The sequence below is a fragment of the Canis lupus genome, chromosome 8 (assembly GCF_048164855.1).
Source record: "Canis lupus baileyi chromosome 8, mCanLup2.hap1, whole genome shotgun sequence".
NCBI lineage: Eukaryota > Metazoa > Chordata > Mammalia > Carnivora > Canidae > Canis > Canis lupus.
In genome coordinates, this window is record NC_132845.1 from 6,777,977 (window position 1) to 6,800,123 (window position 22,147).

A 22,147-nucleotide genomic window follows, 5' to 3' on the forward strand; every position below is an offset into this window, starting at 1 on the left:
GAGCTGGCATCAGAGTAAAACAGAAACTATCCTTAGATGACTGTGTTAGTTCAGGATGCAATGACAAAACAATAGGCTGGCCTACACCACCAATGTCTGAATTCTCATAGTTCTCGAGGCTGGAAAGTCCGTTATCAGAGCACCTGCCCACTTCTGTGTGATAGACTGTTGACTTCTTATATCCTCACATGGCAGAAATAGGGTCAGAGCGCTCTCTGGGGTCCCTTTTTACAGGGCACTAATCCCATCCACTTTTATGTGACTTAATTACTTCCCAAAGCCTTCATTTGCTAATACCGTCACATTGAGGACTAGGATTTCAATGTATAAATTTGGGGGGATGGAAATATTCACTCCATTGTAATGACTATGATTGAAGGTTATAGGTAATTACTAGACCCAATAATAGAATAGAAGTAAAAAAAAAAAATCTCAGTGAAAGCACAGTACTTAACTGTTTCACGAGAATTTAACCATTATTTCCCCTGAGGAACACAACATTGGCAAATCTCCAGGTTCTTTGTATAAAGCACACAATTTTGGCCATGTTTATACATACATTTTTAGAGATTTTATTTATTTGAAAGAGAGATCACAAGCAGGGGGAGGAGCAGAGGGAGAAGAAGACTCCCTGCTGAGCAGGGAGCCCAATGCAGATGCTTGGCCCTTTCTGTTGATCTACTTGGCTATCTAAATAGATGATTTCTAAAACTGATAAATTATAATTTTCAGAATGGTAAAAAGTGATGCATATAAATATAGAATTACATGTGAAACATTTTAAGTCATTAATCTCAGAGGGAACCAATATGACATTAAAACCAATTTAAACCTTAAAACCTTGATGCCTCATAAATTGAACAACTAAACGACTTTTTTAACAGTTTATAATTAAAGGATAGAATCGTATATTTTTATTCTTATTTATTTAGTTTCAAGTTTTTATTTAAATTCCAGTTAGTGAAAAAAACAGTATAATATCAGTTTCAGGTGCAGAATTTAGTGATTCATCACTTACATACAACACCCAGTGCTCATCACAAGTACTCTCCTTAATACCCATCGCCTATTTAACCCATTCCCTCCCACCTCAGGATTTTATAGTATTAAATGTTTTTTATCTCCAACTTTACTTAAAAAGTTTCTTCTAAATGGATTCAGGGGCACCTGGGTGGCTCAGCCACTTAAGCATGGACTTTTTTTTTTTTTTAAAGGACATACATATTTTAATGTATAGAGCTTTAAGAAAGAAAATTAATTGGCCATATTTTAATAGATTATAATACATAAGTATTAGTGCATAAAATCACATATCACAAAAATATAAACCATACATATAACTGAGCTGTCTTAGTAGGCTTTGATAATAGCATATATATACCACAGTGTCATAGACTCAATTACCAAGAGAAAAACACAAGTGAACAGGAAATGGCAATTCACTACAAAATAGAGTAAATTATAATGTATCCTGGACAAATATCAGCTCTTGTTACAAATAAAGTTATTGTTTTCCACCTAAAAGAAGCATTTGACTCTTGATTTCTGTTCAGGTTGTGATCTCAGGGTCATGACATTGAGCCCTGAGTTGGCTCTGAGCTCAGCGTGGAGTCTCCTTGTTCCTCTCCCTCTGCTCCTCCGCCTACTTGCTCTCTCTCAAATAAATAAATAAATAAATAAATAAATAAATAAATAAATAAATAAATAAACAAATAAATAAATAAAATCTTTAAAAAATAAATGGTTTTCTAATTCTATTTCTTCTATACCTGCACCTTACCTATCCAGTTCCTTTTACTATTGGTAGTACTTAGTTATGAAGACATGTAATTCTAAGACTAGACAAGATGTCATTTGCTGAAACTGAATCAGAAAATGGAAGAGCAGAGATACCAGAAACATCATACAATATATAGAAAGTAATATAATTTTGGAAGTGGGATATGGGGTATGGAGCAAGTAATATTCTACTTCTACATTTGCTATTTCAGAATGACTCAATTACTATATTTCATTGATTGCAAAGTGCACATTTTTTCATATTTAACATCTCAAAATCTGGATAAGGTTTTATGTTACTAGCCATCGGTTGTTTTTTTTCCAAACTTTTTATCTTTGCAATTGGGATGTATCTTATAATCGATGGCATCTTAGGTAAAATATGGTATTGTTTGTCCCTTGGAAATTCTATTCTGTGACATTTTAATGATGTTAGAACAGACTGGAAACAGTTTAGATGCTGAATGGTGATGAAATTGTGTTCATAGTCACAATATGGGCTTTGAACAAAATTATAGGTAAAGAGAAACTTTTTTTCATTTATATAATATGTAATGGTGAACAAAGCAGATGCAGCTACAGCTCCCATAACCCTGCATCTCAGGGTTGTGAGTTTGAGCCCCACATAAGGTGTAGAGATTACTAAAAAAAAAAAAAAGAAAACAGAACAAAAAAAGAAATGAAAAGAGAGAAAAAAGTAAAAAGGAATAGATGAAATTAATAATTTAGTTTTATTTATCCCAATATGCCCAAATATTATTTCAACAATCAATACTATTTAAATTGTTAATGAGATATTTTACTTTATTTTTCCTACTAAGTCTTTGAAATAGGGTGTGTATTTTATACTTCACAACACATCTCAATTCAGATTGGCCATATTGCAAGTGTTCCATTTAGCTGTATCACACAGCACAGGTCTAAAGGCAGAAATGAACTTGGGTTTTTGTGTGTGTGATTTTTTAAAAAGATTTATTTTATTTATTTTAGAGAAAGAGAGAGAGCAAGAACAGGTGGAAGGTAAGTGAGAGAGAAAGAGAATCCTCTAGCAGACTCCCCACTAGCACAGAGCCCAACACCAGGCTCAATCCAGGACCCTGAGATGATAACCTGAGCTGAAACCAAGAGCCAGATGCCCGATTGACTGACCTAGGTGCTCCAAGATGAACTTGGTCTTTAACCAATTTTTTTGGCATGTTTTTGTAGCTACTTTTCTTTGGAGAGGGGATATTTTTATTTTTTGAAGAGGTAAAATATACCAAATTTCAAAAGTACCAGGGTATTCAGTGAAAAATAAGCCTCTCTTTAATCCTGTCCACAGCTTACCCACCTCCTGTAGGCAGTTGCTTTTAGTAATTCTGTGTATTTGCAAATATATCCATACATTCTTCTCCTTTGTTTTCTACACAAATAGTAGCACACTATACGTAGTTTGGCACTTTCTGTTTTTATTTTCACTTAGTATATTTTGGAGATCTTTCCATAGCAATGTCTGCAGAGCTTCCTCATTCTCTTTAACAGCTGCATAATGAATACAGTATAGCTTATTCAACCTTTTGGTGGTCATTAAGATATTTGCAATCTTTTGCTATTATAAAGACTGCCACTATGAATAGTTGTGCAAATAAGTCACTTCATACTCAAAGGACTATATTTGTAGGATAAGTACCTAGAAATAGAATTACTGAATGTAATTATAAGAACTGCTAGAACTTATGCTTCCTATACATATTTCCATTTTGCTCACCATTGTACCCCAGAACCTACGATAATACTTGGCACATTCTAGACATCCAGTGCATATTCACTGAATGAATTTATGAAGTAAGACGTAAGGCCTATTTTTCATTCTTTCAGCAGTTATTGACTCAATGGTACTTTTTATGCTTTTTTGTTTGTTTTTTAAAGATCTTATTTATTTATTTGAGAGAGAGAGAGAGAGAGAGAGCACAAGCAGGGGGAGGGGCAGAGGGCGAGGGAGATACAGGCTCCCTGCAGAGCAAGGAGCCCCACCTGGGGCTCAGTCCCAGGACCCCGAGATCATGACCTGAGCGTAGGCAGATGCTTAACTGACTGAGGCACCCAGGCGCCCCTAAACGGTACCTTTTGGATCTGATGCTTGTCTTATTACTCTGTGCACTGCTTTTCCCAGGATGTCTGACCACTCCCTCTGTCCCTTGGTTTCCCTCTGTCTACACATCCCTTCCCCACTTGACGTGGGGGCAAAACAAAGTTGGGGAAATTACATTATTATTTAGGGCAGACCTTTTTTTTTTTTTTTTTAAGAGCATTATTGGAAGAGGGGATAGGAGAAAGGGGAGAGGGAGAGTGAGCGAGCGCATGCGCAAACTCACCTGCGGATCCAGGCTCCTGGGGCTCACCTGGGGCTCCACGCCGCTGGCTCCATCCCGGCGCCCTGAGGTCCAGACTTGAGCCACCGCCCTCAGACACTTAACCCACTGGGCCATCCAGGCCTTTAGGGGAGATTTTTTTTGTTTTTTTTAAGACAAAAAGTATTAGGGCTAGAGATCGTCCTCACTAAATGGTCAAAGTATCAACTCACCAGAAAGAAAGGCTCCATTTACACGCATTTTTAAAAAAAGATTTAAAAAAAATTTTTTTTTATGATAGTTACACAGAAAGAGAGAGAGAGAGAGAGAGAGGCAGAGACACAGGCAGAGGGAGAAGCAGGCTCCATGCACCGGGAGCCCGACGAGGGATTCGATCCCGGGTCTCCAGGATCGCGCCCTGGGCCAAAGGCAGGCGCCAAACCACTGCGCCACCCAGGGATCCCCCCAAAAAGATTTTATTTATTTATTCATGAGAGACACAGAAAGAGAGAGAGAGAGAGAAAGAGAGAGGCAGAGACACAGGCAGGGGGAGAAGCAGGCTCCATGCACCGGGAGCCCGATGCAGGACTCTATCCCGGGTCTCCAGGGTCATGACCTGGGTCAAAGGCAGGCGCTCAACTGCTGAGCCACCCAGGGATCCCCAACTTGCACGCATTTAATAAAGTGGCCTCAAACTATAAATGGAACAATCACAGAGTTACAGGGAGAAAAAAAAAAAAAAGAGAGAGAGAGAGAGATCTACCATCATAGCAGATCCAACACTCTTTTCGTTACTGATGGTCCCCATAGGCCAGTGCGTCCCGTCCATAAAGGTGTGCATCCTCACCCAGAGCACACCAAGGGTCAGGGGGCGGGTGGCCAGGTGTCCTGACAGGTGCTCCGAATGCAGACGTGGGAAAAGCCCGACGGGGGCACCTAGGAAGACGGCTGACCTACACGCCCAGCAAACCCGAATTGCGCGGAAAGCTCGCGGAAAGCACGCGGGTGTTTCTTTTGCAGAAAGCAATCCACAGCACGTGCAGGTCGTAGCCCTCGAGGCACACACGGAGGGAGCGGGGGAGACAGCCGCAGCCGGGGCCGGGAAAAATCGAAGTTATTGGGCTTATCGAACAATTCCTTGCGTGCAAAAATCCTCCTAATTACCACCCACTTCAGATCTTCGGACTCACGAGGGGCCTCAAGAACAAATTTATTTATTTATTTTTTAAAGGCCATTCAGGCCCTTAAACATCGCTTGAGACTTCGCGACGGCTCAAGGGCGCGGGGGCACCACGAGCCAGACGGCGGCAGGTGCCCGAGGATTTGCGCTCAGGCGGCGAGGACAGCCCCGCGCAGCCGGCGGGGTCCTCGGGCAGCCGCGCAGCCGCTCCTCGCTGCAGGCGGGAGCGCGGTCAGCTATGCCGCTGCCCGCGAGGGCCCCGGCGGGAGCTTTCTGCGCAGGCGCGCGCCGCCTAAATCCGCCGCGGAGCGCGCCCGAGTTCTCTTTCCGGTCTCAGTCATGGTGAGTGAGGTGGTGCCGCGCGGCGCTGCCGGGGCGGTGTGGCTGCCGCGGGCCCGCGCGGCCGGTCCCTGCCTGAGGGTGGTTGAGCGAGAGTCGGGGAGCGGTCGGGGGAGGCGCGGGCCTTGGAACTTGCTTTTTTTTTTTTTTCTTTCTTTCTTTTTTCCGGGCACAGGGAGGGTGAAGTATTACTCAGCGTTTCCTGCGGACCTCGCGGCCTCTAATTTTATCTAGGCTTCCTCCTAACAGGCAGGCCTCAAGATTCGCCGGCCCGATTTCTTAACAACTCAAGAAAAAAAAAAAAAAAAAAAAAAAAAGAAGAAGAAAAAAAAAAAAGCCTTGGGCAGTCGGTGCTGCTGCTCCTTTATTATTTTTTAATAATTTTTTAAAAAAAATTTCCTATGTGTCTGTGGGCTCAGAATCTACAAAGTCCTCACCGGTACTGTCTTTGAAGATGCGGTAAATTTTATCTTATTATTTTTAAATTTTACTATTATTATTTTTTTATTCATGAGACACACACACAGACACACAGGCAGAGGGAGAAGCAGGCCCCACGCAGGGAGCCCAACGTGGAACTCGATCCCAGGACCCCAGGGGTCACGACCTGGGTCGAAGGCAGGTGCTCAACCGCGGAGCCACCCGGGCGTCCCCATGCAGTACATTTTAAACGGGATCCGATGGCAATCCACCAGATTCTCTTTTCTCGGTGGTGGTCATGATGCACTTGCAGGGAGTGAACTGCTGCCTCGATCACAAGGAGCTAGGATGAGAAGTGAGCAGGCGACCACAGAGCAGCAGCCTGGTTTCCGGAAGGCTTGTTGCACACGAAGAAATGAAGACTAAAAGCTGGGGGCGAGGAGGCCCGAGGAGCATGAGCATGAACCGAATAGGCGAGGATCCCTAGAACGGTCCCCAGAGAACTGGACTGTAAATCCTGGGCTGGCCACGATCTGATTGTAGGGTTGCCACTTTGTGCGGCGTGCAAGCTTTTAGGTCGTCCTCAACTGGGAAGCTCGGAGGTCCTTTTTGGTGTTGATTTTACTAGGACTCTTAAGTGAGAGAGAAGCAGCCGCAGAGGAGGGTGAAAATGGTCTTGGGTCGATGATGAGCTGGCATGTATTCTGAATCTGCAGTTGGTGATTACTCCTTCAGCTCTAGAATTACTCTGAGACCTGAGAAATACCCGAATCTTTGCAGGAGCTTCAGGGCTCAGGTTGCTTCGAGGCAGATGAGGTGGCGGCTTTTCAAACAGAAAGTTGGCGTGTGGCAAGATGGGATCCGAGTGAAAAAAGTTCTGATGTATATTGGGTATGTGCACTGGGGTCAGGCATTAAAAGAGAAAAAGTTATTAAGTCCCTGCTTTTTATTTGGAAAGGGCACACCGCAGAAGGATGTTATCATCAAGTCAGATGCACCTGACACACTGCTGTTAGAGAAGCATGCGGATTATATCGCGTCCTATGGCTCCAAGAAAGATGATTATGTACGTATGAGTTCATGTTGAATGTTTATTTTGAAGAAGTGAGTGCACAAACATTAAGTAGGTCTGTATGTGTGGCCCTTTTTTTTTTTTTTTTTAAGATTTTCTTTATCTATTCATGAGAGAGGCAGAGAAGCAGGCTCCATGCGGGGAGCCCAACGTGAGACTCGATCCCGGGTCTCCAGGATCAGACCCTGGGCCGAAGGCAGCACTAAACCGCTGAGCTACCCAGGCTGCCCTACAGTCCATGTGTGTGTGTTTTTTTTTTTTTTTTAAATGCTAACTCTTGCTTGCCAAGGACTGAAGATCCTTGAAGTGCAGTGCGTGTAGCTTTGGCCACCTGAGGTTGAGGGTTTATCAGAATTAGCCATGGATCTTAGAGGCTTTGCAAGACAGAATAGATTCCCCATCTACCCAGATTCTTAAAAGAGGTTTGAGCTACAGAAGAGGCCTGTACTTTTGTAGCTGAGGTATTACTTGCAAGGTCAGTGATGTGTTGGCATGTATTACCTGACTAAATGGCTGATGTGTGATAACACAAGCTCTAGAATTACGCTGAGACCTTGAAAAAGTTTTACCCTCAGTTCAAACTTCTTCTCTGGGACATTCTTAGGAAAAAAGTAATGAAGCTGGAAGTCAGTATTTTTCCTTGTAGTGTCTAAACAACTGGGTTAATTTACCATGTTGGGAAACCTCTGGTATTGATGAATTTGTGACTTGTTGAATTTCCATAACCTTGATGGAGTTGTTAGGACCATGTTTATTTTTTCCCTGGATGTTTAGTTAAAGGGTTAGGTCTTGACTTATCCCTGCCTTTTTTATCTAGTGCTCACCAGCTGATTGCCTAAACCCAGAATATGGGTTCACAGCAAACTATTGAGACTATTCACCTGATTGAAAACCGGAACATGGGACTAGCAAAAATTTATTTCTGGACTATTCTCTGTATCAGTTTTTATGCCTGACTTCTGCATACCATGGCCATTTTGGTTTTCAAGAGGTTGTATCATTACTAATAGGTAGTAGATGAGGCTGTGTCCATAGTCCATGTATTAGTAGGATGGATGTCTAATAATATGTGGATACTCTGAAGGAAAATACTTTCTCCCAAACTTGAGAAAAGTTGGTATATTTTTTACTTCTACTTCTGATTGGCTCTTAGGAATTAAAGTCCTATTTGTCTGGTCATTGACAGATGTGTTTATTATCTGCATCTCTGATACTACTCCCCATTCCCCCAAATTTGAGAGCCACAAATTTAAAATAAATACTGATGTTAGGATCAATTGAATTAAACAGTAAGTGTGGCTAGTTTTATGTATTTTATCACTTTGACCCTGCATCGATTCAAACTGGCACATAGAAGTAATTGTGTATTTCAGGAATACTGTATGTCTGAATATTTGAGAATGAGTGGGATCTATTGGGGTCTGACTGTGATGGATCTGATGGGACAACTACATCGGATGAATAGAGAAGAAATTCTGACCTTCATTAAGTCATGTCAACATGAGTGTGGTGGAATAAGTGCTAGTATTGGACATGACCCCCATCTTTTGTACACTCTAAGTGCTGTCCAGGTAAATACTTCCTAAGATTTAGCAGTCTTGCTGTATTCTTTTACCTGAGAATGGAGAAATTGAATTGGGTATTAGTAACGTGACAAAATTAATGTCAAAAAGTTTACCTAATCTTCTCAAACAAAGCCTGTATTCTACAAGGTCAATGATGTGATGGCATGTATTAGCTGAATCCAAAGTTGATGTCAATTGTAAGATTACACTGAGACCTTGAATGGTAAAATGTTTATTTTCAGTATATATAAATAATTTGAAAATCACCAAGTGGAGTTAAATGTTTTAATTTTGATAATAGTGAATATCCAGAATTGTGTATGTTTGTTTCTTTTAAGAATTTTTTTTTTTTTTTAAGACTTTATTTATTCATGAGAGACAGGCAGAGACACAAGCAGGCTCCATGTAGGGAGACTGACGGGAGACTCCATCCCGGGTCTCTAGGATTAGGCCCTTGGGTTGAAGGCAGCGCTAAACCGCTGAGCCACCCGGGCTGCCCCAGAATTATGGTTTTAAAGTCTACTTCAGTACGTGTAAGTTAGTAAAAATATAAAAGTTTTGCAATGCTAAGTTACAATTTATATGTAGGAAATAAATGATTTATGTTACTGGTTTGGGTTGATACTGTGGCAAAGTAGAAAGTCTGCACGTTTCTAAAAAGTTCATAGTATGTATGAACAAAGTTATGCTTGAAGATTGAAAAGGTAGTTGAAGAAAATCAGAACAAACTTAGCAGTGTTGACGTATTTACTTATTTTTTTTATTACAGATTCTTACTCTGTATGATAGTATTAATGTTATTGATGTAAATAAAGTTGTGGAATATGTTCAGAGTCTACAGAAAGAAGATGGTTCTTTTGCTGGAGATATATGGGGTAATGTCCATCTAATCCATGCTACCCAGAATACCAATATTAGAATCTCTGTTTTGGTGTTTATTGTAGTGATAAGGTTTGTTGGAAGTTTTTAGGAGGCTTTGCTAATAATTATAAGGAGATTTTTAAGTTTTTGATCTTTTCAGGTCCCACTAAGCAGCTGGTCTTACTGAAGTTAAATGGTCTGCTGGAAGTTCCAGCATGCACTGTGCTAGTTATATCAGCATACAGGAGAACTGGAACAGAGGGGGCCAGTCTAAGAGATGAGGTAGGTGAAATTTTTTCCCCCAATATTTGGTGGCTTTGTAAAGTTTTTTTTTTTCTTTTCTTTTTTTTTTTTTTTACACAAACTATTTACTGACAAGGGAGAAGTACTCAAAAAACTTTACAAACTTACTAGATATTTGAGTGGAGGGAGGGAATAGTACTATACTTGATAAATGTAGATAATCTCTGCTTTAGGGCTGAATACAGTGCAGGCCGGAGAGACCAGCTGCTTCATGGGATGTGAAAATCTACTTTTATGTAATAGGGTAAGTTTATTGTCCTCTTAGAAATTGAATAGTCCTTTTGGTTCTCTGTTATTTTCCCTTTTTGATGCTCTAAGCAACTTAAGATAATTTGCTGTATTTTTGACAATTTTCTAGTTCTTGATTTTCTTAGAAGTCATTTACTTGTGATTTAGCTTTCCTCCTGGCGATTTAAAAGTAAATGTTAAGCTTGAACTCTTGGAAGTTTAACCATGGTAGTTGTACAGTTTGTTTTTAGTTAACTGGCATTATGTACTAGGATCAGATACCTCTGGGAGCACTTAGTTTTCATTTGATTCCTTTTTCTTTTAGGAGAAATAGATACAAGATTCTCTTTTTGTGCGGTGGCAACCTTGGCTCTGTTGGTAAGTTTTGAATATTGTATTGGAATAATTAAAGTACCCGTGATTATTTTGGAATTCAATAGGCTTATTTTTTCTGTTTGTAGGGGAAGCTAGACGCTATTAATGTGGAAAAGGCAATTGAATTTGTTTTATCGTGTATGAACTTTGATGGTGGATTTGGTTGCAGGCCAGGTTCTGAATCCCATGCTGGGCAGGTAATTTATTAATGCAGATTAAAATATGTCAGTTTTGAAGGGATAAGTAGTGTGGTAAACTGGGAAAATAACATTAAAAGCAGTTTGGGTGTCTTTTATATATGAATGAAGTTAATTAAAATTAATGTAACATGAGATGTTATGTAAGAATTGCTTAAATGCAGATAAAGGAAGGCATTTTTACAGTAGCTTGTTTTATATACATTACCTGTTGGTGGAAGCTTTTGGCCCAGGCAAACCTAAGTAGATTTGTTACCATTAAAGATAACATTTTTGGGATGTCCAGGTGATTCAGCTGTTGAGCACCTGCCTTTGGCTCCGCATAATCCCAGGGTCCCGGATCGAGTCCTACATTGGGCTCCCTGCGTGGAGCCTGCTTCTCCCTCTGCCTGTGTATCTGGCTCTCTCTTCTCTCTCTGTGTTTCTCATGAATAAATAAAATCTTTAAAAAAGAGAGATGTTTTTATTTTCCATTAGTCACTCCCTTGCCCCGCCCCCCAAGTTTTATTTATTTAAGTAATCTGTACATCCGACATAGGGCTCAAACTCAACAACTCTGGGATCAAGTTCTGTGCTCCAACTGAGCCATCCAGATGTTCCTATTTTCCATTAGGTTTTTTTTTTTTTTTTTTTTTTATTTTAACAAAATTAAGTTTCCTCTATTGGCACTTGCTTGAAGATTATCAAAGGTCTCTACCATAGAGGACCATTAGTTTTTAACTAAGTAGATGGAACATTCAGTTCCCTACCTATCCTGAACACTTATTTGCTTATGCTAGAGAGATAAATAGTATTTGTACTATTATATATTGTATATGTAAAAGGTAAAATAAAATTTGCTTTAAGAGCCACCTGGCTGGCACTGTCAGTAGAGCATGAGACCCTTGATCTTGAGTTGCAAATTCAAGGCTCCATGTAGGGTGTGGAGAGATTACTTTAAAAAAAAAAAAACAACTTTTTTTTAAGATTTTATTTATTTGACAGAGCAGGAGCAGGGGGAGCCTGACCTGGGGCTTGATCCCAGGACTCTAGGATCATGACCCGAGCTAAAGGCAGGCAGACATTTACCGACTGAGCCACCCAGGCGCCCCAAAAACCTTTTTAAAAAACTTTGCTTTTAGCCATGAGGAAATGTTGCCAGTAGAATTTCATTGCAGATTTGGATCCTAGAATTAGTATGTTTGGATTTGTTCAGATAGTTATGTTTGCAATTCTGACTTGTTAACAGCAGATTTTTAGACATAAAATGGCATTTTAATTGAGTAGTTTTTATCACTATGTTACAATTGAAAAATTATTATACACATATACTTTATGTCTGTAATTTTAGATCTATTGTTGCACAGGATTTCTGGCTATTACTAGCCAGTTGCATCAAGTAAATTCTGATTTACTCGGTTGGTGGCTTTGTGAACGACAGTTACCATCAGGTGGACTCAATGGAAGGCCCGAGAAGGTATTGTTTCATAAGATACACTGTGTTCTAATAGCTTTATAATTCCAATAGCTTCTTGTAAACTGATAATGTGCTTTTGCCCCTCCCCTCATTGCAATTTTTCAGTTGTACTTCCTAAAAAATGTCCTGGGCAAAAGTAAAACAACTAGAGTGGAGATACTTATAAGACTCTTGAAGCAAAGATGGGTTTGCTACCTTCTGATAGCTCTTTTTATGACAAAGCTTTCTTCTAATCTTCCTGTCCTGAAGTAGCATCTGGAGTTATCTGAAGGAAAACCAAAAAAATGGCAAACGCTCTTAGCTTTATTTATATTTGTATTCAGACATAGTTTGAATTTTTAAAGTATATAAAAATTTGCCACTGTGTGAAGAAGGCTTGGGAGTCTGCAGAAGTGGTGGTGCCCACTGCCTTTGCCTCTGAGCTCAAAAGATTTGGGGTCATGGCTGCTCCCTTTCTACCCTAAGCTGGAGGAGCCCTGGTGGGACAGTATATATTTCAACTGGGAACTACTTTCTAGTCTGGGCTACTGAGCTGGACCTGCTCTCAACACAGCCACTCATCTAGAGCCCAGAACACTTTGGAATCAGATTTAGACCTTTCTGCATAGGAGCCATCATCCACCAGCCAGAAGTCAGTCAGTCAGCCTCCAGAGAACAGGGCACTACAGAACACTGGACGGCTACCTGCCATGGCTGGCTCTTAGCCACATCCATCCAGCTCTGGACACACCCCAGAGCAGAGACGGAGATCTATGGTGGTGGGCACTTCCAGAATGATGCTGTCCTCCCTACCCCACCCTGGATACATGCTACTTTTGAACCATGAACCATGACCATATGGACTTAGGAAAGCTGAAGATCAGCCTGGGAACTTGTTTCTTTGTTTAGTCCCTAATAAGACAATAAATGTTGTTTTTAGAGGCCTTAAAAAAAATGAATGAAACGAAGCTGTTTCTTTGAACATTTAGTTCTAGATCTATACCAGGAAGAAATCAGTCCTGCATTAAAAGCTTTATTTACATCTGGGACACCAAAAGTACTGTTGAATGAACACGTATCTTGTACAGAAATCTCCATGTCTCCTCATGGATGTGAGAGGACAATTTACCAAATCAATGATTTTTTTTTTAAATTATGTCACAAAATTTTTATTTAAAATGCTTAAGTTTTTTTAGAAAAACCCAATTTTGACACTTTGATTTGGAGAAAAGGAAATTAAACCTTCCTATCCAAGTCTGCAGTTCTCTTTAGCTCTCACACATTATGTTCTAAATTGGGTCTGTAAAGGCCAGGTAGTAAATGTTTTCAGCTCTGTAGAACATAGAATCTTGTTGGCAAGTACGTAACTATCCTGAAGAGCAGATGGTGCCATAGACCATAAGAAACCAGTGAGCATACCTTTGTTTCAGTAAAATTATATGATACATTTGAATTTCTTACGATTTTCCTATTACAAGACTGTGGTGGTGTTTTTTTAAGACTTTGTATTTTTAAAAAACCACTTAAACCTATAAAGAAACTTGGTTGTAGTCTAGGTTTGACTCCAGGGCTATATCCTGCTGGATCCTTGGCCAAGAATATGATATGGCATGGTGGTGCTTTTATCTGGGATTGTATTTTTGTTTTAGCTTTGCTTGCTTAATATTTAGGAATAAGTTGAGTGGGGAAATAGCCACAGGTAGTTTTCTAGCTAGTTAAGATCCAATGAAAAACCTGGGCAACTTTTAAGTTAGAAAATGGATCAGGTTTGGGATTGCCAGGAATCTACACTTAGGTAGGACAACTTTTAATGTGCCTGTGAATCACCCATTGATTTTTTTTTTTTTTTTTAAGATTTTATTTATTTACTCAAGAGACACAGAGACAGGCACAGGCAGAAGGATAAGCAGGCCCCACGCAGGGAACCCAATGAGGCGGGACTCAATCCCAGGTCTACCAGGACTACACCCTGGGCCAAAGGCGGTGCTAAACCACTGAGCCACCCAGGCTGCCCTCACCCATTGATTTTGTTGAAATGATTCTTGAATAAAAAATGAGATACTCTGCAACTTTTAAACTCAAGTGACCCATGTTTTGAGCAGCCGAGCTTTAGATTATTTTTAAGAAAGTATATGCCTGTCTGGACAGCACTTGTTGAAAATGCTCTTTTTAGGGAAACAGAATATATGTCACCATGGATTTCATGGGTTTTAACCACCAGTTTGTTGGTTTCATTGCAGATACAATGTATAGGGAGGGTTGTCACTGAGTACCTAAACTATGAAACATTTAGCATAGATGTGGATTGAAATGTTTGGTCTTTTTTCCAGTGATTATCTTTAATTCTGAGTAATTGTATTCATGGATTTTAACATCTTGAACTGCATGTCAGCATATCCCTAATCCCCACCACCACCTCATGTTTAGAATAGAAACTAAAATGGTGGCAACTGTGTTTTTTTTTTCTCCTAGTTACCAGATGTCTGCTATTCGTGGTGGGTGTTGGCTTCCCTAAAGATAATTGGAAGGCTTCATTGGATTGATAGAGAGAAACTGCGAAGTTTCATTTTAGCATGTCAAGATGAAGAAACAGGAGGATTTGCAGACCGACCAGGAGACATGGCAAGTATAATTCTGACATGTTCATATAATAGTTATGTTGGTTTAAGTTACTTTTCTGGCATTTACAGACTTAGAAATGGTTGATAATCAAAGTATTGCTTAAAAAAGCAGGATACTTTTCTGTTAATTTTTATTGGAGAATATATGAGGGTATAAAACAAGTTCATAGAAATTGTCAAAAAAGAGTATGGTAAAGGTTCTATATTTAAAAAAAAAAACAATTTAAAGCCATTTTTATTTCAGAAAATTTTAAGCAATTATTTAAGTAAAAATATAATGGAACCCAATATAATTTGTTCAGAAGTAGGGTTTTAGAAGTTTTTGTTTTTGTAATACTCTATAAATTCTTATTTTTTAAATAGGTAGATCCTTTTCATACTTTATTTGGAATTGCTGGATTGTCACTTTTGGGAGAAGAACAGATTAAACCTGTTAGTCCTGTTTTTTGCATGCCTGAAGAAGTGCTTCGGAGAGTCAATGTTCAGCCTGAACTAGTGAGCTAGACATTGATGGAGATACAAGATAATGCTTAGTATAGTTTTGCCATCTTAACATTTCTGTAAAGTGCTTCTCAAATTTAATGACTACTGTGTCACTATTTTGTATATGAATTGTATTAATTTTAATAAATTATGTAATTATACATACTGTAAAATAAAGATCTTTATCTTCAGCTTTAGGTTTTTTTCCTGCAATGCTGTTATCCTGAGTACAGTATTTTGTTTCTGCTTAAGTGTATTTATTTGTATGTTTCCTTAACAGTAAACTATTGACTTAAAGTTTAAGTCCTGTGTTCTACTTGATTTTCCTATGTGCTTCTTTCATGTCATATAATAATGGTTACTGTAAATTGACCTGTATCAATGAGAATGTAAAATGATAAACCTATCCATATATGAATTAAAAGATTCACCAGAATAAATGGCTGTTGAAATTTGGGACTGTTTCATAAGTTAATGGTTACTCTGAACTGATCACTAATTTAGGTTAATGATTCATTTCACCATCTTAGAATAGGACTGCAGTCTAGACTACATTTCTTGTTTTTAAAACGTTTTATATCAGAATGTACCAGTTAAGTACCGAGGGAATTGTTAGCCTTTAAGGAAATAGAAGTTGATAGTTTTCCACAACATTTTTTGAGTCTTTTTTCCAAAAGACTAAAATGAGTATAAGAATTCTGAGAGTTTTACATTCTTCGGTGAAAATAAAGTAGTTCAGTGAACATTTTTCTGGAAATAGAAGCCGAAATTTTCTCAGGCGTGTTGGCAATGACTCTAGTAGTTTTAAGGATAATGATTAGTGGGGCTCCTGGCTGGCTTAGTTGGTAGTCCTGCCACTATTGGTCTTGGGGTGGTTAATTCAAACCCCACAGGGAGGGTAGAGTTCACTTGGACATCACTCACCAAGATCAATTTTAACATTGTTGAAAGATGCTTACGTGAGATTCTTGAAATGTCTACCATTGTTTTGATAGTTCACTGATTTAAAGAGTTAGGGTGAATTGCACTATTTCTGAAAGTTTGGAATTGGATGATGGAACATAACATTTTTATTTTTAGAGATTTTATTTATCAGAGTGCACAAGCAGGGGGAGCAGCAGGTGGAGGGAGGGAGAGGGAGCAGCAGGCTTCCCAAGGAGCAGTGAGCCTGATGCAGCATGGGCTCTACTGGAGATCATGACAGGAGCTGAAGGCTGATGCTTGCTTGACTGAGCCACCCAGGTGCCCTGAACATAATCTTATTTAAATGGTATTTGAATTTTTTGAAGGTGTTTTGAGGAATCCAGTCATGTGGGTAGTCCTCATGTAGGAATCCAGTCACCATGCTCTTCTAGACACCTGATATACTGAGAATTTAGCAATTGCATGAATTCAGGTCTTTTAAATTGAAGTAGGGTTGATATGTAGTGTACAGTAGAGTACTTATTTTCTCAGTCCCAGCTTTTCTGAAGTTGGTATTATCCATACTCTAGACAAGTAGGCACAACTTAATTTCCTGAAGGTCCTTTGTTGCAGAGTTTGGATTTGTATGGTCTCTTCCTAATTAATTTGTACCTACAATATGAGAAATTGGGATCTGAGAGCGATCTCCGTTCTTGACTTGGTCCTTAGGGTGCTGTGCATACAGTCCTATGCTTAATGGGCAAATACCTTGTAATAACCGCCTTGTTGATATGTAAGCTGTAGGAGGCTAATGGCTCCTTTCTGTGTTTTCCCTGTAAGAGCAACTGTTAAGTGAGCTGAACACTGAATTTGTTTACACCGTCATTGGCGTTGGGTGTCCAGTGATGGACAGTGTGTAAATTTAAAAAAGAAGCTTCGTGTGTTTGGGGGTGTGTGGGAAACACTAAAAAGCACCACACACTTTTGGTAAAATACAGTGCTGTGAGAGTAACTGGTGTACCAAGTTGGATGGTCCTTGATGGGCTCTGAAGAATTCCATTCAGGTGACCCTTGGAGATTGAGGAGAGCGATCTCCGATTACAGCTGATCCTTGCAGATGGAGGAGAGCGAGGTCCGACGAAGCCCAGAGCCGCAGCCTGCGGCGGGGGTGCGGGCTGTGAGGGGCGGGGCCGGGCGGGGGGCGGGGCCGGGCTGTGAGGGGCGGGGCCGGGCGGGGGGCGGGGCGACGCTGGGACCCGCTGCGCCTGCGCGCCGGGTTCTGCCGGCTCTGCGGCTGCGCACTGCGTTCCCGCCCTTTCGCGGCGACGCCCGCGCGGCCGGTGAGGGCGAGGGCGAGGGCGCGCTCCGACATGTCGGGCCTCTGCCCCGGCAGCTTGTTGCGGATGCTGAGGCCCGAGGGCTCCTCAGGCTCGCCGTCGGGCCCCGCGGCTTCCCCGGCCCTGGGCGGCGCGGGGCCCCCGGGTGCTGGCCCCGACGGTGGGCGCCGGGAGACCCCTCGGAGCCGCCCCTGCGCGCGGGCCTCGGCCTCGGCCTCGGCCTCGTCCTCGCCCCCGGGCCCGAGCAGCAGCGCCCGCGGCCCCGGCCCGTGTCGGCCGCAGCCAGCGCAAGGCGAGGAGCGCGGGGGGGAGGGGCGGGCGCAGGTGCGGGGGGGCGGGGGCGGGGGCGGCAGGACCCGTGAGCGGGCCTCTCCTCACCTGAACACATTTAAGTCCTCGGCCTCCGTCCTCCCGCGCAGCTCGGCTGGCTCCTTCGTGTTGGGACTCCGGGCCGGGGACGCGCCCCTGTGCCCACCGCGGCGCGGCGCGGGGCGAGGAGGTGACGGGCCGCACCGCTGTTGGCTTCCCGGTCGCCCGTGTCCTCGGTGTCCTCCCGGCCCCGGGCTTCCCGAACGCCGCTCCGCCCTGTGCCTCTCTTACCTTCAGAGACCTGCCCTGCGCGCCTGCAGCCCTTCCCAAGCTGCGGTTTGGCCTTAGAGATGAGTTTCTTTCTCTAGGCCGCTTGTGGGTTGTGACCGCCGCTCTGACCCCCGGGCTCCAGATTCCTACTTCGCGCTGGTACAAATGCAGTGCACACCTGGCTTACGAGTAGTACGAGTAGATCCAGCCCTCCAGTCCCTAAACCGGGTTCTTTTCCTTCACCACCGCGTTGCCTGAGGCTTAGAGACCTGTAGGACTTCCACAGTTAACTCACAACAGCCAGCCAGTTAAGAAGTCCTGTCTTTGTCTTTTAGGTCCTGTCTTTATCTTTTATTGTTTTTATTTTTATTTTTAAAGATTTTATTTATTTATTCATGAGACACAGAGAGAGAGAGAGAGAGGCAGAGACACAGGCAGAGGGAGAAGCAGGCTCCGTGCAGGGAGCCCATCATGGGACTCGATCCCGGGTCTCCAGGATCACACCCTGGGCTGAAGGCGGGCTAAACCTCTGAGCCACCTGGGTGTCCCCCATCTTTTTATTTTATTTATTTTATTTTATTTTTATTTATTTTTATTTTATTATTTTTTTTCTTATTCATGAGAATCACAGAGAGAGAGAGAGACGCAGAGACACAGGCAGAGGGAGAAGCAGGCTCCATGCAGGGAGCCCGATGTGGGACTCGATGCTGGGTCTCCAGGATCATACCCTGGGCTGAAGGTGGCACTCAACAGCTGAGCCTCACCCAGGCTGCCCATCTTTATCTTTTAAATAATTATTTTCCCCTTGTGTCTGTACCATTATAGGCTCTCATTATTTTATGTGTGAATTATTGCATCAAATTCTGGCTTTGGTGACTGGCCAGTTGGTAGTACTATTTCCAGATAAAGTGGGTTTTGTAAGAGAGGCAACTTTTAGAGGGAAAATGAGTTGTGTACAGACATGTTCAATGTGAAGAACCTCTAGGATATCCATGGGGTCACGCTGAGGCAATTGAGTATATGGATCTTGGATTAAGAAGAGAAACTTAGGAGAAATTCAGGTTTGGAAGTTACTCTTGTGTTTGAGGTCGGAAGGAAGACAATAAGATACAGTTAAAGGAAGGTCAAGGAAATTGGAGGGCAAGTAAGATGAGTAAGTTTCCAGAAGGAGCTTAGAGTCTAAAAGTAACCTGAGAACAAGAAAACAACCCTTTCTGTCCCTAGTTCCTGGTAACCGCTCTCTTCCGTTGTACCTTTACGTCTGCATAATGGAGCACACTGTCCTGGTTCTATACACCTTCTTTATAATGATATCCTTACACCCTGTCCACACCTTTGCAAATCTTTATCAGACTTCTTGGAGTATCTTAGTTTGAATCTGTCATCCAGTTCCTGCTGGTACCTGAATAAAAGAATTTGATTTTATCGCATGATGGGTATGGGGAGACACTGAGGAATGGTGAGAAAGAAAATTTCTTTTTCGGAAAAGATCACTGGTGACGATGGGAAGAATGGATTAGAGAGGCATAATACTAGAATCAAGGAGAACAATTGAGAGACTTGCAGCCCTGAAGACGATAATGCGCTTAAAATGGGCTAATAGGAGTGGAGATGGAGGGAAATTTTAGTGGTATTAAAAAACTTTTTTTTTTAACTAGACTTCTAATTGGGTGTGAGGATTGATTAAAGAATTAAGAATGATTCCTGACTTTAAAACTTAAGTGACAATAGTAGGCCAGTACTGGGAAAAATGAGTTTTGAGGGAAAAATGAGTTCATTTTCGAACATTTAAAAGTTTTGGAGAGAAATCTAAAAGCTTACATCCAAAAGATAGATTTAAGGACCTGGAGCCACACTGGTAGGATTTTCTGTGATGATAGAAATATTTCATATCTGCGCTAATATGGTAGCCATCAGCCAAATGTGGCTTTTGAGCATTTAAGATGTAGCTAGTGTGGTGAACAGAATTTTTAATTTTCGTTATTTTTTTATTTAACTTCAATAGTCTCGTGTGGTCGGTAGCTACTATATTAAACGACACAGGTACAGACTTAAGAATGGTTCTTGCATTTTTAAAGGGCTGAAAAAGTAAAAGAATGTTTTGCGACATGTGGAAATTATGTGAAATTCTGATTTCGGTGTCTGGACATAAAGTTTTATTGAACCACAGCCATGCTGCTTATTCATGTACTATCATCTGTGGCTGCTTTCTCAACATAGTGTCTGAGTTGAATAATTATGACAGACGATATGGCCCACAAAGCCTAAAATTTACCATCCAGCCCTTTATTAAAAAGTTTGCCAAACTGTGCTTTACAGTTTAAGAGAGAAGTTAGGGCTATATATGAGGGGTATAGATGACTAGAAGTAGATATTAATAGAAACCAATATAATAAATGAGATGCCCAGAAAGATGTATAATGCTAATTTGAGAAAAAAGGTGAAAAAGTGTGGAACCCTGGGAAGCCAACAGTTCAGAGGCAGACAGGAAAAAGAATCGGGCAAAGTGAATTAAAAGCAAATGGTTTAAGGAGAATCAGAGTTGTCATGGAAGTGAAGGGGAATAGGAGAAGAGTCCCAATATATATTTTTAAGAATGTTTATTTGCCAGGACACTAAACTAGGCTGTTTATGTATATTCTTTCTAATTTTATGACAATTCTGTAAAATAGGTAATATGTCAATAGGAAAGTGCCTAAATAAGGAAATGAATCCAAGTGAATCTAAAACTCTTTTTTATACCATTTGCATGGAAGGAGGGAGTTTCATCAAGTTAAACGAGGAAAAGAGTTCTTGTAATTGCTATACAAAGTAAACCTACGTGGTATATTTAAAGGTTAGGAGCTAGTTTATGATTCTACCAAGAGTAGTCTCAGCTTGTAGAAGCATGTTAACAAGCACTTTTCCTTATATTTTAGTACAAGTTTATTTATCAACAATGCCATTAAATTTGTCATTATTTGCTGTTTTTAAAAGTCATCAGATAAAGTTTTATAGAAAGTGAACATGATATAAATTACAGTGATTAAAAACATTATTGAATAATTCTGAATCTTTAGTAACATATTTAATTTTCTGAATTTAGGTTCATACTTTGGAAACAAAAGATCTAATGCAGAAAACACATTTGCATCAGATATTACTTTTGGTACAAGCTCATCTTCTGCACGAGATAGTAATTATCCTCAAATACTAAAAACACCATTATTTGCTGGGAATCCTCAGAGATCAGGTTATAAAAGTTGGACACCACAAATGGGATATTCAGGTAAAATGAGAATGAGTGGAATGTTGACCTAGATGACCTTTTGAAAATTTTAAGGTTTGTAAATTATTAATTAGGGTAGTTAAGTTCATTTGAAGGTATTTGTAGCTGATACAGATGACTGAAAGAAAAATACATCATTTTACCCATATCCATAATTTGAGGTTAAGTTAATGCTACATAGTTTCTGATATTTTTTGTTAATAAGTGCAGGTCTACATTATTTTACTATTCTGAGAAGTTGATCCTGATAGTACTATTGTGCAGGGCTTTTTTATACTTAAATTTTGGTTTTTATCTAAATCTACTAGATTTTCTTGGGAAAATGGATGAAATAGGTCTTCATGTGTAAGTATTCTCTAAGGTACATGCAGTGGAATTTCTTGGATACAAAATATGTGAATGTATACATTTACAAGATAATAATGATCTATTGTTTTTCTAAGTACTTCTACCAGTATATATTATTACTAGCAACGTTTGAGAGTTCTTGTTGATCTACATCCTCTCCAATATGTGGTATTGTCAGACTCCCTAATATTTACCAGTCTAACAGTTGTAAGATACTAACTGTAGCCTGATTTTGCATTTTCATGGTTATTAATGAGGTTGAGTATCTTTTGTGTGCTTTTTGACTATATAGCTAGCTAGCTTTCTTTCTTTCTTTCTTTCTTTCTTTCTTTCTTTCTTTCTCTTTCTTTTCTTTCTTCTTTCTTTCTTTCTTTCTTTCTTTCTTTTCTGTGAAATGACTTGATGTATTTTACTATTTTTCTTTGGCTTATTTTTCTGGATTTGTAGAATTCTTTATATTTAGAATACATGTTCTGAATATATATTCTGATGAGTACATATATTGTGTATATCTTCTCTAGGTT

General features: G+C 40.5%; 2 protein-coding genes and 3 non-coding genes across 25 annotated transcripts in view; all 5 read left to right on the forward strand.

Moving 5' to 3' along the window:
• Positions 1-5,497: 5,497 nt before the first annotated feature.
• RABGGTB (Rab geranylgeranyltransferase subunit beta) lies at positions 5,498-15,644 on the forward strand. Of its 15 annotated transcripts, none has more exons than XR_012034839.1 (10): positions 6,123-7,114; positions 8,494-8,691; positions 9,455-9,560; positions 9,707-9,828; positions 10,023-10,093; positions 10,403-10,455; positions 10,539-10,649; positions 11,980-12,105; positions 14,557-14,710; positions 15,073-15,644. XR_012034839.1 is itself a non-coding variant. In XM_072834102.1 (9 exons), the coding sequence occupies exons 1-9, from the start codon at positions 5,629-5,631 to the stop codon at positions 15,207-15,209; spliced, it is 996 nt and encodes a 331-aa protein (XP_072690203.1). In that variant the 5' UTR covers positions 5,498-5,628; the 3' UTR covers positions 15,210-15,644. The 15 variants fall into 15 exon arrangements, 10 of the variants coding, with proteins under 10 accessions (XP_072690203.1, XP_072690204.1, XP_072690208.1 ...); XR_012034840.1 differs by having other exon boundaries at positions 14,557-14,706; positions 15,069-15,644; XR_012034841.1 differs by having other exon boundaries at positions 11,996-12,105; positions 14,557-14,706; positions 15,069-15,644.
• Positions 6,728-6,806, forward strand: LOC140639239 (small nucleolar RNA SNORD45). Its single transcript, XR_012036031.1, has one exon. It is a non-coding gene; the product is annotated as a small nucleolar RNA SNORD45 (small nucleolar RNA).
• On the forward strand, positions 7,595-7,676 carry LOC140639238 (small nucleolar RNA SNORD45). The gene has a single exon (XR_012036030.1). It is a non-coding gene; the product is annotated as a small nucleolar RNA SNORD45 (small nucleolar RNA).
• On the forward strand, positions 8,832-8,903 carry LOC140639237 (small nucleolar RNA SNORD45). Its single transcript, XR_012036029.1, has one exon. It is a non-coding gene; the product is annotated as a small nucleolar RNA SNORD45 (small nucleolar RNA).
• A 1,795-nt stretch (positions 15,645-17,439) lies between the features above and the next one.
• The window catches only part of MSH4 (mutS homolog 4), an 84,749-nt gene continuing 80,041 nt past the window's right edge, over positions 17,440-22,147 (forward strand). For 2 of the 7 annotated variants that reach the window (XR_012034835.1, XM_072834094.1), the window contains exons 1-2: positions 17,440-17,720; positions 21,093-21,275. Coding sequence is in view for 5 of the 7 variants with exons in the window: in XM_072834094.1 (XP_072690195.1) it covers positions 17,462-17,720; positions 21,093-21,275 (442 nt within the window). In the remaining 2 variants the exon portion in view is untranslated. Of the gene's footprint in view, positions 17,721-17,787; positions 18,343-21,092; positions 21,276-22,147 lie in introns of those variants that run through there. The other 5 variants (XR_012034836.1, XM_072834092.1, XM_072834093.1 and 2 more) reach the window with 5 other exon arrangements.